The 13,700-nt window shown below is 47.5% G+C and overlaps 6 protein-coding genes across 6 annotated transcripts; 4 read left to right on the forward strand and 2 right to left on the reverse strand.

Annotated features, from left to right (window-relative positions):
* Window positions 1-291: 291 nt before the first annotated feature.
* Window positions 292-963, forward strand: N7466_002219 (fungal specific transcription factor domain-containing protein; the record flags this gene model as incomplete). Its single annotated transcript, XM_057161617.1, has 1 exon — window positions 292-963. The coding sequence occupies one exon, from the start codon at window positions 292-294 to the stop codon at window positions 961-963; it is 672 nt and encodes a 223-aa protein (XP_057024902.1).
* Window positions 964-1,737: 774 nt separating this feature from the next.
* Window positions 1,738-2,115, forward strand: N7466_002220 (fungal specific transcription factor domain-containing protein; the record flags this gene model as incomplete). Its single annotated transcript, XM_057161618.1, has 1 exon — window positions 1,738-2,115. One exon carries the CDS (start codon window positions 1,738-1,740, stop codon window positions 2,113-2,115), a length of 378 nt encoding a protein of 125 aa, XP_057024903.1.
* A 525-nt stretch (window positions 2,116-2,640) lies between these two features.
* N7466_002221 (uncharacterized protein) lies at window positions 2,641-3,744 on the forward strand (the record flags this gene model as incomplete). Its single annotated transcript, XM_057161619.1, has 1 exon — window positions 2,641-3,744. The coding sequence occupies one exon, from the start codon at window positions 2,641-2,643 to the stop codon at window positions 3,742-3,744; it is 1,104 nt and encodes a 367-aa protein (XP_057024904.1).
* Window positions 3,745-5,774: 2,030 nt separating this feature from the next.
* On the reverse strand, window positions 5,775-9,334 carry N7466_002222 (DEAD/DEAH box helicase; the record flags this gene model as incomplete). Its single annotated transcript, XM_057161620.1, has 2 exons — window positions 5,775-6,478; window positions 6,598-9,334. The coding sequence occupies 2 exons, from the start codon at window positions 9,332-9,334 to the stop codon at window positions 5,775-5,777; spliced, it is 3,441 nt and encodes a 1,146-aa protein (XP_057024905.1).
* A 381-nt stretch (window positions 9,335-9,715) lies between these two features.
* Window positions 9,716-10,981, forward strand: N7466_002223 (uncharacterized protein; the record flags this gene model as incomplete). Its single annotated transcript, XM_057161621.1, has 2 exons — window positions 9,716-9,888; window positions 9,982-10,981. The coding sequence occupies 2 exons, from the start codon at window positions 9,716-9,718 to the stop codon at window positions 10,979-10,981; spliced, it is 1,173 nt and encodes a 390-aa protein (XP_057024906.1).
* A 146-nt stretch (window positions 10,982-11,127) lies between these two features.
* Window positions 11,128-13,287, reverse strand: N7466_002224 (putative CorA family metal ion transporter; the record flags this gene model as incomplete). Its single annotated transcript, XM_057161622.1, has 5 exons — window positions 11,128-11,224; window positions 11,278-11,331; window positions 11,385-11,437; window positions 11,491-11,564; window positions 11,622-13,287. The coding sequence occupies 5 exons, from the start codon at window positions 13,285-13,287 to the stop codon at window positions 11,128-11,130; spliced, it is 1,944 nt and encodes a 647-aa protein (XP_057024907.1).
* Window positions 13,288-13,700: the final 413 nt, after the last annotated feature.

A 13,700-nucleotide genomic window follows, 5' to 3' on the forward strand; every position in this document is an offset into this window, starting at 1 on the left:
TTTTTGAATCGTTACAGTGTGATGGGTTGTTTCCTTGCAAGTCATGCGAGAATACCAAAATACAATGTTGTTATGATCCCTCAACGGCGGCCAACAAGCTGAACGGGTACTTGAACAAATGACTCACAGCCTTACGAGGTCTAACTATGACGACAGGGGGCTGGATATAATCAATGCACGGGTACTAGAGCTAGAGAGAGCGGTGTTTGGTGAACGAACCTACCGAACGGGTGCAGACACTCGCGAATTGGGGGGTTTGTCGAGCCCTTCTCATGAATGCAGTGCTGTACGATGTATGCTCACATACCAACAGATGCCGATATATCAGAAGAGATCACATCTCGGTCTATGATTGTGTGTTTTGAGGAACATAATCCCTCTGCCCAGTCAGTGTATGGTCCCACTTCTACCTTAATGCTGCTCAACGGCATGCATCCATTCCCCACGCCAGCCGCTGTTGATGAGGAGGTCTCCAGGGAAAGGCCCCACAAGAGACTCAGACATGAACATCCAGAGTCAGAATTTGACTCAAGCTTGGCGGATAAAATCTACGAAGCTGGCGAAACCTATGATACACGTGATTTGGATTTTCGTGGAATCCTTGCGAAGAAACACCTGGATTCCTTTTTCAACACTGCTCACGGCATTTACCCAATTTTTGACGAAAACTCATTTCGCGGGTCATACCCTCCCTTTGGGCATGATTCATTCTGTATGGCCCAGGATGTTGAGTCACGGCAGTTGCAATGTCTCATGTACTCAGTCCTATCCTTGGGCGCCCTTTACATAAACACCACCGAGGACGCCAAGTGGGCTGCCAAATATTTTGGTGAAGCGGAAAGGCTAGTTTCGTCACTATTTGGAAAGACCTCTCTTCAGGCTGTCCAGGCTTGTATTTTTATGGTATTTATTCCGAATCTCGACTTCAAAAATGTTCACATGCATGATGCTGACTGCAAGTAGGCCATTTACGCGCATCAAGTAGCGCAGTCAAACTGTAAATCATTCTTATTGTATTTATGAGATTGAAGTTTTACTGACATTGAAAAGTGGCATATAGGCATATAACTATCTCGGGGTCGCCATCCGGCTGGCTTACTCGGCAGGGATCAATGACGTGCGCGCACCGAGACCGAACACCCTTCAAAATGAATGCGCGCTCCGAACCTGGTGGTCGCTCTACAGCTTAGAGTCTGACATATGTCTTGAATATGGAAGGCCGCTCTGTATTCGAGAGACAGATGCGAAAGCACTATACCCAAAAGAAGAAGTTGTCTGTGTCAAAAATAGCCCATTCTGTGGTGCCTAGCTGAGTAAAAGAATTAGGCACCAAATGCAACTTCAAGCAAATACAGTTATATCATAGTCATGGCAAAGTTTGGAAGAATGATACGCAAAGTGATTGACTTGGTAAGCTCTGCGGCCAGTCATAACTACAGCTTAGTATATTAACATAACCAAACAGGTTTCGAATATCAGTGAAAGAAAGTCAGGCCTACATAACTTTGTGGGTCGATTAATGAATCAACAAGCAGAGCTTATGACATGGCGAGGAGAGCTCCCTGTCCATTTAGCTCCCAGAGACACCATGGACAATGGTGACGCGCGAAGCTGGGTTGGCATACCCTGGGTACAGCGTCAACGCTGCGAAATTGAACTACGTTTGTATACCTATCATTGGTCTGTCAAAAGCTCTCAGCTCACAATCTGCCAGGGTTCAATCATGTCATGCTCATAATGCATCGTCCGTTCTTCTTGGAGCCAAAATTCTCGACGCCATTTTACTCCTCTGCAATGGCTAAAGGGGTTTGTCTTGGAGCTGCGAGAGAGACAATCTCACTTGTGGACAAGATCTTGGCTACAGATCATTTGGAAGCCAATCAATGGTCGCCATTTTACCACCGTGTAATGGCGGCCACACTCGTTGTGCTGATCAGTCTGTCTGATGAAACTTTCGAGGAGAATGCCAGCTTGTTAGAATTTTGTTCGAGAAGTCTGGATACTCTACGGCGTATGGAACCTAGCTGTCCAAAGAAAGGGATTTCTCTTATTGAAACCTTACTGGCTCAGCAGCAGATCAAGATTCAAGATGCAAGAAATCCTAACAAGGTTTGACTTAGCCTCGGAAAAGTCAAAATCAAATCCTGGATTTTTCTTTACCTCTTTGCAACTAGAGTAGAATCCCGGCCCTAAGGGGTTGAACTGCTATACTGGCAGATGAGAATTCCAATCTGCATTTTTGTTATCACGTACTAAAATGAATATACTGTTGTCACCTCGGCATAATCACAATCTTTCCAATGTTGTGATTGATGGTGAGAATCGACCTGAATAAAGTCCCTGGGGAATACAGTCGAATTTGGGAGGCCCATCATCATCATAGTGACGCTCATCACTTTACTTGAGCTGCTTATCGGCAATTGCCGACTCTATACATAATTTATTTCTTTGTCCCACTGTCGCAACCTCCATGATCTGAGCCTTGGAAGCATTTTATCTACCCACACGCGAACTTGTGTGATGCAATCTACATGCTTACCTTGAGGCTATTCTTTGCTCACATGGACAGGTATTTTTGTCTTCTCTTAAACACAACACTATCGTTGAACTTTCAATCAACCCTTGCTAGCATTGAAAGTCATGGATTCTGCCTCGGCAAGTTTGATATATTCGCTGCTGAAAGATGACACTGCAGCCGAGCTAGCTCGTATCAAGCGCACCAAAGTCACTCACCCAGATACCGATTCCACAGATCATGAGGCTGCGCTAGAATCATGGAAAAATGAATTGGAAAGATTCCAATCTCAACCGCTTCACTTTATCACTGAAATCGGGCGAGGAAATACTGTTGTTGAAGATCACCAGGTCGAAAGGGTTACTGACGAGGATGAAGACAGCTCTGACGACAACGATAACCAGGGTTCTGAAGAAGTACTCCCGAGGCTGGCGAATACCTCGGTTGCCGTCGAAGAGGAATCCGGGGTCGAAAGGATTACCGCCGATGACGACGAAGATTCTGACGATGATAGAGATTCCGAAACTGATTCCAACCCCTCGTTGGAAAGTGAGAATGGAGCAAGTGACGTTGAGCTAGAAGAAGTATCCGTCACGGGCTCACAGGACATGGCGTCCATCATTTCTCGCAGTCCAAGTCTGAGTTCGCTATCCTCAACGCCATCCCCTCCGACAGATTACGAGGACATACTCCCTCGAGAGCGATGCCTTGCATGCATGGAGTATCTCCACACTGAAGACCTGATCCAGTGTCCCTGCAACCACTACTACTGTGAGGGCTGCTTGTCAGATTTCGTCAAAGCCACATTGTCGGATGCCTCCATCTTCCCACCCAAATGCTGCGATGAGCCCATCCCTTTCCCCATAGTCAAGCCAGTCCTCAGCAAAGCAGTGGTTCGCAAATATGAAAATCGTGTCAAGGAAATAGAGACACCGCCAAGCATTTGCTTCCGTACTGAATGTGCGAAACCGATTCAAGCCAAAAATATAAATGACCATATTGGGTATTGCACAAAGTGCAAGCGCCGCACCTGTACCTTCTGTGGAAAAGAGGCACATTTCGGTGATTGCAACAACAAGAAAGAGTGGGATGCAGTGCGAGTTATGGCGAAGAAACAAAAGTGGAAGGTGTGCCCAACTTGCAAAGTGTATGTGGCTCGCGCGAGCGGCTGCAACCATATAAGGTATACCTGTCCCTACAATCTGCAAGACTGTGTAATTGTGTGCTGATAGGGGTGGGCCTCGATCTAGTTGTGTATGCGGGAGACACTGGTGCTATGCTTGCGAGGAGGTGATGAGCCTTTGCAAATGTGCTGGAAGACCCAGATAACAGGGACCTTGTGTTAGGAGGCCTCCGAACAATTTCAGAGTCTGAGGGAAGTCTTGCTTCGGCTTTTAGGCGCTAGGTACCAAGATAAAACATTATTTGTATGAATCTATTATTCCTTTGGGCTCACTTTTCTCATTGTGTTTTGGCACTTACGAGGTTTGGGTTCCGATACTCACTTCTGCCTCCCATAGCAAATGGGGCATCGTAAAGCGCACAGTCCGGCTGAAGGTACATGGTCGCTAGCAATTCGAAGAATTTCATTTCGTACCGCCCATCGTGGATCCAAAGTAGCTTCTGCGATTTCGAAAACAGTTGTATTGAATCCCAAAATATCTTTCAGTGTGGCTTCTAGAAGCTTGCTATCTTCTTGGGCGCCTGTATCATCATCTTCAAAAAAGACAATCAACGCAGATCTCCGACTATAACCCGTGTTTCTGGCGTTAAGACATTCATCCATTTTCCTCTTCAGCGTAGGCAGGGGTATTCTTGTGGAGGATGAGGACGTAGAACTTCCCGGGATTGAGGTAGTAGGTGAAATCAGGGTACGCGGTAATGGGGTTGATGATGACTCCATGATGGTGGGGAGCGTTTGGGCTGAATCTTGGGAGATAGTGAGGAGGTGGTTTGGGGAAGGGAACATTTGAAGGGAAGGACGGCGGATTGCGGCGGCCGATAGAGGCCACCCCTAGGTCAAATCCCAATTTCAATTTTCCGACCGGCAGAAAGTAAATTACGAGTAATTCCAAATTGATATTAGTTTCATTGTTTTGAACTCCATTATGTTCAGCGCTGCATTATACATTAAATCCTTAAAATCTATTATATATAACATTTGAACACTATATGATGCACATGTGCTATATTATATTGATTACTTCTCTTTCTCTATATAGGTAAATTATTATAATGACTGGCAAGAAAGAGAGGCTAAGATCCTAGTCAATAATAGTCATACAATCTATTCTTAAGTCTATTCTTAAGTCTATTCTCAAGTCTATTCTCAAGTCTATTCTCAAGTCTATTCTCAAGTCTATTCTCAAGTCTATTCTCAAGTCTATTCTCAAGTCTATCCTCAAGTCTATTCTCAATATTCTCAAGTCTATTCTAAAAGTGACCCGTATTTAGATCAAATCCCTTAAGATAATCCTATATATGATAAATACAATACAGGCGGGAAACAGGGCGGTGAAGTTAGAAACTGAAATTGGGATATGACCTAGGGGTGGCCTCTATCGGCCGCCATACATACATGTAACAATGATACAATTTTCCTATGCCTCAAAACCAACACATTCCTCCTTGCTCCGTTCCCTCCTGGTCCCATCCGAACCATCCCAATCCCCCCGAATCCCACAAAACAAACGAATATTCCGAACAATGTTTATGGCATTACTCTGACCGCCTAAGGAAAATAGTACTTCGCAGGATGGCTCCAAGGTCCTTATTTTCCAGAAATTTAGGGGTACGATCCACTACTAGTTTTGGAATGTTGATTTTGACTTTGAATGTACTTTGGAAGTCACCGCTATAAGCATCACGTTGCTCCGGGCCGAGTATAAAGTTCGAGGTGGAGATTTCCCGGGGAAAAAAAACAGAAAATTTCTGCTGAACTCCCGCTTCTGGTGGGGCGCCGGGAGTTTTCCGTGGCATCTAGAAAATTAAACAAAGACTGAAATAGGCGTGAGGATGATTGACTTCCACGAATTTGAATAATAAAACGCTTTTCCCCGTTTGTCTATTGAAGGAGATTTGGTGTTCTGTGAATAATAGATACTCATATAGAAAAAAAAAAAACCGAGGACCATTCATGTGAGTAGTAGGTGCTAGCCCTATGTAAACTTTTCCCGTTGAAACTTCATATCTAAATTCCCGCTGGTATCACCGCTTTAACAAATGAAGATAGAAAGAAAAAGGACCAAAAGAAAACAAGCTATTCAAACAACATACTCAACTCAGTAATCCGTTCCTTCTTGCTATCGTCACCTTCGTCACCACCGACACGTAGCCCAAGTGAGCCGGCAATGTTCATTTTGCGCTCTTGTACTCGAAGCATCCGTCCCTCAATTGAGTCCTTGATAACAAACCGCGTCACAGACACGTCGCGCGTCTGGCCCATACGGTGAACACGATCGATCGCCTGGGCCTCTACGGCAAAACTCCACCAGGGATCCATGAGGAAGACGTTGCTTGCCACCGTTAGGTTGAGACCTACACCGCCGGCACGAAGAGAAATAAGCAGGACGGTAGGTGTCTGTTTAGAGGATGGAGGTTGACCATTATTTTCAATATCGGAGTCAACGATTTCATCTTCGTAAGTTGCCTCTTTAGTGAATTCTTCCAGGACAACCTTGCGTTGCTTTTGGGGCATAGAGCCATCAAGTCGCAGGTGTGAGATGCCAACAGCCGTGAGCTGGGGGCCGATTAGGTCGAGAAATGAAGTGAACTGAGAGAAGACGACTGATTTATGGCCTGGTGGAACACGCGATAAGTGGGTGATTAACGCGTGAATCTTGGCAGAGGTATGTGCAGATGGAGAAAGAGGATTGATACGGCGAAGGGAAATCCGGGGGGAGCCTGCGAGCCAGTTGGAGGCGTGTCGCTGGAAGCAACCCCGTCCATCGGCGTCGAACTGGACTGGTGGCGAACAACTTCGAAGATATTGTGGGCGTCAATCGGAGCTCGACATGAGAAGCACCGCGGGTCGACTTGCTTGTTCACCTGGTGCGCCACAAAATCCTGAAGGCATTTCTTACATGCACTATGCCAGCATGCGGTCACTGCTGGATCCAACATAGGTTCTTCACAGCAAATTGGACACTCTCCGCTGGACTCTGTTTGAATTTGGCGAAGAGCATGTGCAGTGAACGTGACAGATCGATCCTCTGATTCCGCATTTCCACTAGTTGAAGCGCTGAACTGCTGGATCAATTGCTGAAGATCCATGTCGTCTTTCATCTCATTTGTTGCATCAGCTGCTGCGGCAGCTACTTCCTCGTCGGCCACCAGGTCTTTGTTGCGAGTCAATATGGGATGGCAGCAGGTTTGCCGAAGACGAAGAATCTGAGCGAAAATAGTAGAGTAGGACTTTAGAAGAGTGCCAGCCTCCACATTTTCTCTGAATGTTTGTTTGGCTCGGTTGTAGATGCAGTCATAGATTTCTCGCTCCTTCTGAGGGAGTTCAATTTCTTCAATGGTGACATTTCTAGGGGGAAGAGGAACCAAGGGCTCTCCTTCTGGCGTCTTCATATTCTTGGTCCGCCGAAGAACAAGAGGCTCCAAAACACTCTGTACAACATTGAGAGCACGAATATATTCTTTAGATTCAAATGGCACCGTAATAAATGTTTTCCAGAACGAGAAGTTGCTCCACGGTTCCACTTTCAAGAAGCGGACTAGGCTGAACAGGTCTTCCAATCGGTTGACAATCGGTGTGCCGGTGAGGGCCCAGCGATGAGTGGTCTTGAGCTCGCAGCAGGCCTTGGTGGTTTTCGAGCGCCGGTTCTTGATCGTATGGGCCTCGTCGAGGATGATGCGGAAGAATTCAACAGAAAACAAACCGCCTTGAGCACTGGTTGAGGTCGCAGACTGCGATGCCAGAGAGGTGAATTCCGATAAGACAGTACCAAAGCTGGTGATGATGACATTGGGTGCATTGAGATAATTTGATTCGCAGCAAAGATCTCGAAGGTTGCTGACTTTATCGCCACCGTAGTACATGAGGACACGCATACTTCCTTCCTGCGAGGCCTTCAATGCTTCACTCTCCCACTGAGAAATCAGCGACGTGGGGGCGACAACCAATGTTGTGTAGGGTGCAGAAGTTACACCTCTAGATTCTGGTACTCGGGCAAGGTTGTTCACAGAACCAACACCATTTGAAAATTGGGGGTTCGGTTCAGTTCTGTGCGAATGAATTAGACTCATCATTTCAATGGTTTTTCCAAGTCCCATTTCATCTGCCAGAATTCCACCTAGGCAGTGCTGTTCCTGGGTTGGGAAATCTACACTGAGATCTCCTGAATACGGATTCACATAGAAGTGGTCAATTCCTTCAAAAACTGGAAGCTCTTCGTCATCACTGCCTTTGACTGGCCATGTGTACTGCTCCCACAACGGATGCATCGAATTCTCACGAGCTTCCTTATTATCTTTCTCTTTCGAGAGCATCCAGTGAAGAGCCTGTTTTTGATATTTGCGAAGGTGCATTCGGAATGTTGGTGCCGGTTCAGCCTCTGGCATATTAAAGTCAAATGATTGGGCTTTCCGGTACAGCGCATCCAGTTGATCTTGAGCAAGTTCTGCGGTGTCTTCCTCCTCAGAGGAGTCATCGGCGCCTTTAGAGCCTTTGGGCTTTTCCTTTTTGACCCCGTCATATTGCTCCGCCTTCTCAGCCGCCCGAAGAATTCCGCTCTTCTTATGCTTCTCAGTGGTAGGATTCGTCGATGTGGGTTTGAGATCGATTGCATCAAAAAGTTTCACGAGGGATACCTGTCGAAGTCGTAGGTTCTTTTCTTCCGTGTTCTCTTTCTCTTCGAAGATGCCCAAAGATCTATTATCGCTGGCCGATGTTCCCATAAACACGCTGCGCTGGAATGATTCTCTACGAAGGAAGCATCGCAGCTGCAGGTAGATTGTATCGTTGACTCGTAGTGTATCGTCACTGAAGACGCAAACTCCTTCAAAGTGACAGATGTTCTGGTCAATCAGAGTAGAAACCCACTCCGCAGTCTCATGCGGCAGTCGCCCAACCTCTTGCCCCAAGACGTTTGTGAATCGTGTCAAAACGTCACCTTTGTGGTTAATCATTGTTTTACCTCCACGAGCACGTTTGGTAGTTGGCTGCGACCTCGCACGCTCGATTTTAACAAGATCGCCATGCTTCAGCAAGGCAGGCCCGCTGCGAGTTGCCCAGCCACCTACACCGAAAGCTCCGATGAATCTTGAGGGTGGTAGTGTTTGTGAGACGGAGTTGTAGTCGGTCGAAGGGCTATCGCGTATGGGGATAGAGCTGGTCCTCGGACTCGGCTTCACGGGCTTCTTCCATGAACCATCGAAGTATATGTTCACTGCCCGTTCGAGGTTATTGGAGGCGGCCGTTCGGATGCTTTTTATTGAGGCGGGAGGAAGCTGTTCCCCTATGATACTGGTAAAAAGATCAATGTTAAAACCAGTCGAAATTGAATCAACGACTGTGCCTTCATTCTGTAGCGGAGGGGCGGTGTTTGGATTCGGTATGGTAGAGTTCGTTGTGCCTGTATTCAACGGAGGAATAGAGGCTTTGGGGGCATTTATATCAGGCTTGACATCGTTGGAAGGGACATCGTTCAAAGGCTGGATGCCCAGGCTTTTGTCCTGACCATGCTGCTCGGTATGGTTCTCTCGCTCGTGCGCCGCCAATGTATAAATCGCGCCATTTTGGGCTATGCGTTCTGGGTTCGGAAAAAAACGCGGTCTTTTCAGTGGCCTCTGATCCTCCAAGTCCTCGCTCATAATCGTGGTTTCAACATGGGAATGAAGGTTAAGGTAGAAGGATCAAGTTGGGGAGACGCGACGGAGCAACGCGAAAAATGACGGATCGACGTGTTAAGTCATCGCGGAAGGGAAAAAAGAACCAAAAAAGCACATTTTCCCTAGATTTTCTGTATCACATTTCTTCCTTGCGACCTATATTTTTTTCTCTTTTGATATTGACTAGAGAATTGAATTGGTTTATTGATGTGGATTTCATCGCATGATTTTAGTTCCTTAAATTCTTAATTGGTAAATCACATATTCTGGGTCGATCGCGGATGGACCAATGCTATTAAGCGGATTACAATCTTCCTCAACTTCTTCCAACTTGCAACCTCGAGTGTCTTCTCACACCCAACAATGTCTCTCTTCAAGGAGGCAGCTAGGCCGTGCCAAACAGGCAGTGCTCGCCTGCTTTATGGAAAGCCACTCCGGCAACAAAAAAGAGCTTTCAGTCGCACCCAACCAGCTCGTTCTCCCATAACCGCCGAGGAAGTTCAAGGCGCCCATAAATACTGCGTCGCTCTACTCTCGTATGCTTCAAGACCGCTACCAAGCCCTTCCTAGCCTTGGCCATATCGCCTCCGACTCTGATCAGCTACTGACTCCTCTTTTGCGAACTCCAGGAAATATGATCGACCCTCTTATACCCTGAGCAGCTTCATCCCCCCTCACGCCCGCTCCTTCTACCTCGCTCTCCGCGCATTGAACGTTTCTCTCTCTCTTATTCCCGAAACAACCTCCTCTCCTACGATCGGCCTTATGCGTCTCCAATTCTGGCGCGATTCCGTCTCGAAAATCCTCGCTGGCAATCCACCAAAAGAACCCGTCGCCATCCTCCTGTCCTCCGCTATTTCCGAACTCCACCAGCGCACAGAGGGCCGCGCCCGAATAAGCAAGGGCTGGCTTACTCGGTTAATTAATGCTCGCGAGCAGACGCTCACCAATGATCCGTACACCAATATCGCGGCGCTGGAATCCTACGCTGAGAATACCTACTCAACTCTTATGTACCTAACTCTTTCGGCCCTTCCGATGACATCCGTGACGGCGGACCACGTCGCATCGCATATTGGAAAGGCAGTTGGAATCGCAGCAGTCTTGCGCGGGCTTCCTTTGGTCGCTTTCCCCGCACCGCAGCCTCAGTCGCCGACTGGCGGTGGTGCGGCGAGTTTGGGGCTGAGTGGTGGCGCAAGGCAGGGAGCTGTCATGTTACCGCTGGATATCATGACACGGGCAGGTGTAAAAGAGGAAGATGTCTTGAGGCGGGGTGCCGAGGCCGAGGGGCTGCGTGATGCGGTGTTTGAAGTTGCGACTCGCGCAAGTGATCATTTGATTACTGTTGAGCAGATGCTGAGCAACTTGCGTGAAGGAAAGGATGTTGGACATGAGTTTGAGCATGAGGGTGAAGAAGGCCATGAGTATGATGCGCCGAGCCACTCCCGTGACACCCCTCTTGATGAAGTGAATAGGGCATTTGGTGTTTTCATGCCCGCTATCGGGACGAGGCTGTGGCTGAATCGGCTGCAGGAGTATGACTTCGATGTCTTTCGTCCTGAGTTGCTCCGCTCTGAATGGAGACTTCCCTGGAAGGCTTATTGGGCTTTCCGCCAGAAGACCATTTGATGAGAATATATAAACCTGTGTATAATAAAACTGTACTCTATGAATATGATACAAAATCAGGCGTTTGTCTATAAGATAAGTGTACAACGGTGAGGTATTTTACCCTCCCGAGCTTTAATAGCGAAAAGCCATGTCGTAAATTCTTCTTAGTACCTCCCCTTGCCTCCCTGTCGTTGTTTTCTGGAGCTAGTGATAAGACGCTTCTGAGCGAGCATGACGGCAGTGCGCTGGATTTTGTCGCGCCTAGAAGTGATGTTAGTATTGTTTCTTGGGCTCAATGTGGACGTGTAACTCACATTAAGAAACAGGTAGTCACAAAGACAAAAGGGATAGCAATCTTCCAAAAGTAGCTGTGTCGAGTGTTAGCATAGCACGCATAAAACCGGATATTATCCGAACTCACGAATCGCTGTTCTCAATGCCAGCAAAGTCTTTGAAATTCATTCCAAAATAACCCTAATCCCAATTATTAGAATGCGCGCGACTCAAGGGATCCCTTGAGAACATACTGTCAAGAAGGTCATCGGGAGATACAGGCAAGTGACGAGTGTTAGCTGTTTCATGCTTTCGTTTTGGTAGGCTCCTGCGAAAACATTAGTCTTGTCTATATCTCAAATACGGTCTTTGATCTGAGATATACCAATGGTGTTGAAAATCAGATCAATCATGTTATCCGCAGCACGTCGCATTTGATCATATCCTTCCACGATCGTGATGCAATGATCCAGCACATCACCGAGGTATGTGTGGCACATGTGGCTTATTGTCACAGTCGAGCCGCTGACGCTCTTCAAATTTGGCGGCGCAACTTCGATTCGTTGATCATCCATGTCGTCATAGTAGTTGTCTCCTGTGCCAGTACCTTGGGTGGCAGGGCTTCTGCGTACAATTCCAAGACCTGGCGTACCGACGGGTTGGGATCGGTGATCACGAAGCGTATTAATCACGGCGACAATGGGCTGCATTGAATTGCGCAATACTGAGATTTCCGATGTCAGAATATATAAACTCTTAGATTGATCGATATCTGGATCGGTCAAAACTTCAAGTTCTAGGTCACCGATGGCATCTTGATAGGCCATGGTAACTGGAAGAGCGAGATCAATGATGGCGTCAAGAATAGCTTGCATCAGCATGCTTGCATCACACGATTGTCGTAAAATGGTCTCTGGGGCACTCAGTCGTCGTACAATAGGAGCTTCAATGTCATCGGCGCTGCTTTCGAAGAAAGATGTCACTGTGTTGTCCGCGTGCAAGAAAATTGAGACCTGCTCCAGCGTGACGCATAGGTTTTTGGCAGCCAGAACAGCATGCCGTTCCATGAATTCAATTCGGCCTTCATTCGGGCCACCACGGTATCGCTGTAAAGTTCTAGCAGTACGCCCTTTGGTAGCAGACAAATCTCCAAAGTGGGAGGTATGTTTTGAAGACTGTCTTCGCGGACCTGGGCGGACACTAGCCCCAACGGGAATCTTTTCTTCGCGCTCTTCATTTGACCCCTTCTTAGACCGGAGAATATCCTTGAGTGCGTCGATAATGAGATTTCGCTTTGTGGGCCGTTTGAGAGAGATTGAACTCTTATCACTGGAAACAGATCCACTCCTTCCCCTTGACTTGCCATCTGAGATGTCCTCGTCTTCCGAGTCGCTCTTCTCCTCTTGCAATTTGATCAACTTCTGCAGGGTTAAGACGACAAAAACATGATCAGAGTACCAATCGGCTTTTGTTCGGTTCGTTGTGTGAACCACGTCTTCAATCGCAAGCCGATGCAGTTTTTTGTGGTTTCCGAGGATTTTGATAACGTCCCAGCTGAGACCATTCACATTGATCCATCGACACTGCACCCATGGCTCTCGCTCCCGCGCCAGAAACTGTGCCAGAGTCGAGTTGTCTAAACTATATTGTCGCATCTCGTGTTGCGAGAAATCCACCACTGTGATCTCACACTCCCGGTGCAGATCGCTCGGTACATTCGATGCCCATTCAGCGCTGGAAGCTGGGAGGGTCTTGGTTGGATCAATACCAGGTTCAGTTCCAGGTTGCCAGTTCGGATCCGGGGTAAAGCCTTCTGGACGATAGGAGCGCGCTGTATTTGAGCGTCGCATGCGACGTTTGGTAGTATCGGTAGAGTTAACCCGTGCTGCAGCCGTGGTAAAAGCGTCTGCGAATGACCCAGCTCTCCTGTCTGGGGATCTGTGCACATTGGGGGAGGCAGGAGATTGTCGTCCTGCTTCAAGGTCAAGATTCGGAAGTGGTTCGAGTCGCGTGGTGCCAGGTTGCGCGTAGTCAAGCGAGTGCACGCTCATGGCGGCGGTTGATCGAGTGGCGGCTATGGTCTCGAGGTGTTTATGAAGTGTGTATCCATTGGCTTGAGCGAAGTTGAACCCATCGAGATTTAATCAGATAAATTCAAGGCGATAGCTTTCGGGGGCATTGGAGAACAGAAAGGGATGGCGGAGCTGGGATGGGAGGTGTTTATCAGTGGCATGCAGGCCCACTGACAGGGGGCAAGTGTGCCAAGCTTTATAAGCTTTATCTTGATCTGCGGGGAAATGACGACAACTAATTTCGGTGGCACAGAAAACGCCAGTTGAAACTTGGATTTGGCTGTGAAATCGTGATTCCAGCTGCATATGTTAGCAATCTTGAAGATTGGATTGAATATATGGGTTGGTAAAGGGAGAAAAAAAAAACACAAAGTAGTAATCTTGGGCGCCAT

The sequence above is a fragment of the Penicillium verhagenii genome (assembly GCF_028828195.1).
Source record: "Penicillium verhagenii strain IBT 33310 chromosome Unknown utg000003l_segment0_segment0, whole genome shotgun sequence".
Taxonomy (NCBI): domain Eukaryota; kingdom Fungi; phylum Ascomycota; class Eurotiomycetes; order Eurotiales; family Aspergillaceae; genus Penicillium; species Penicillium verhagenii.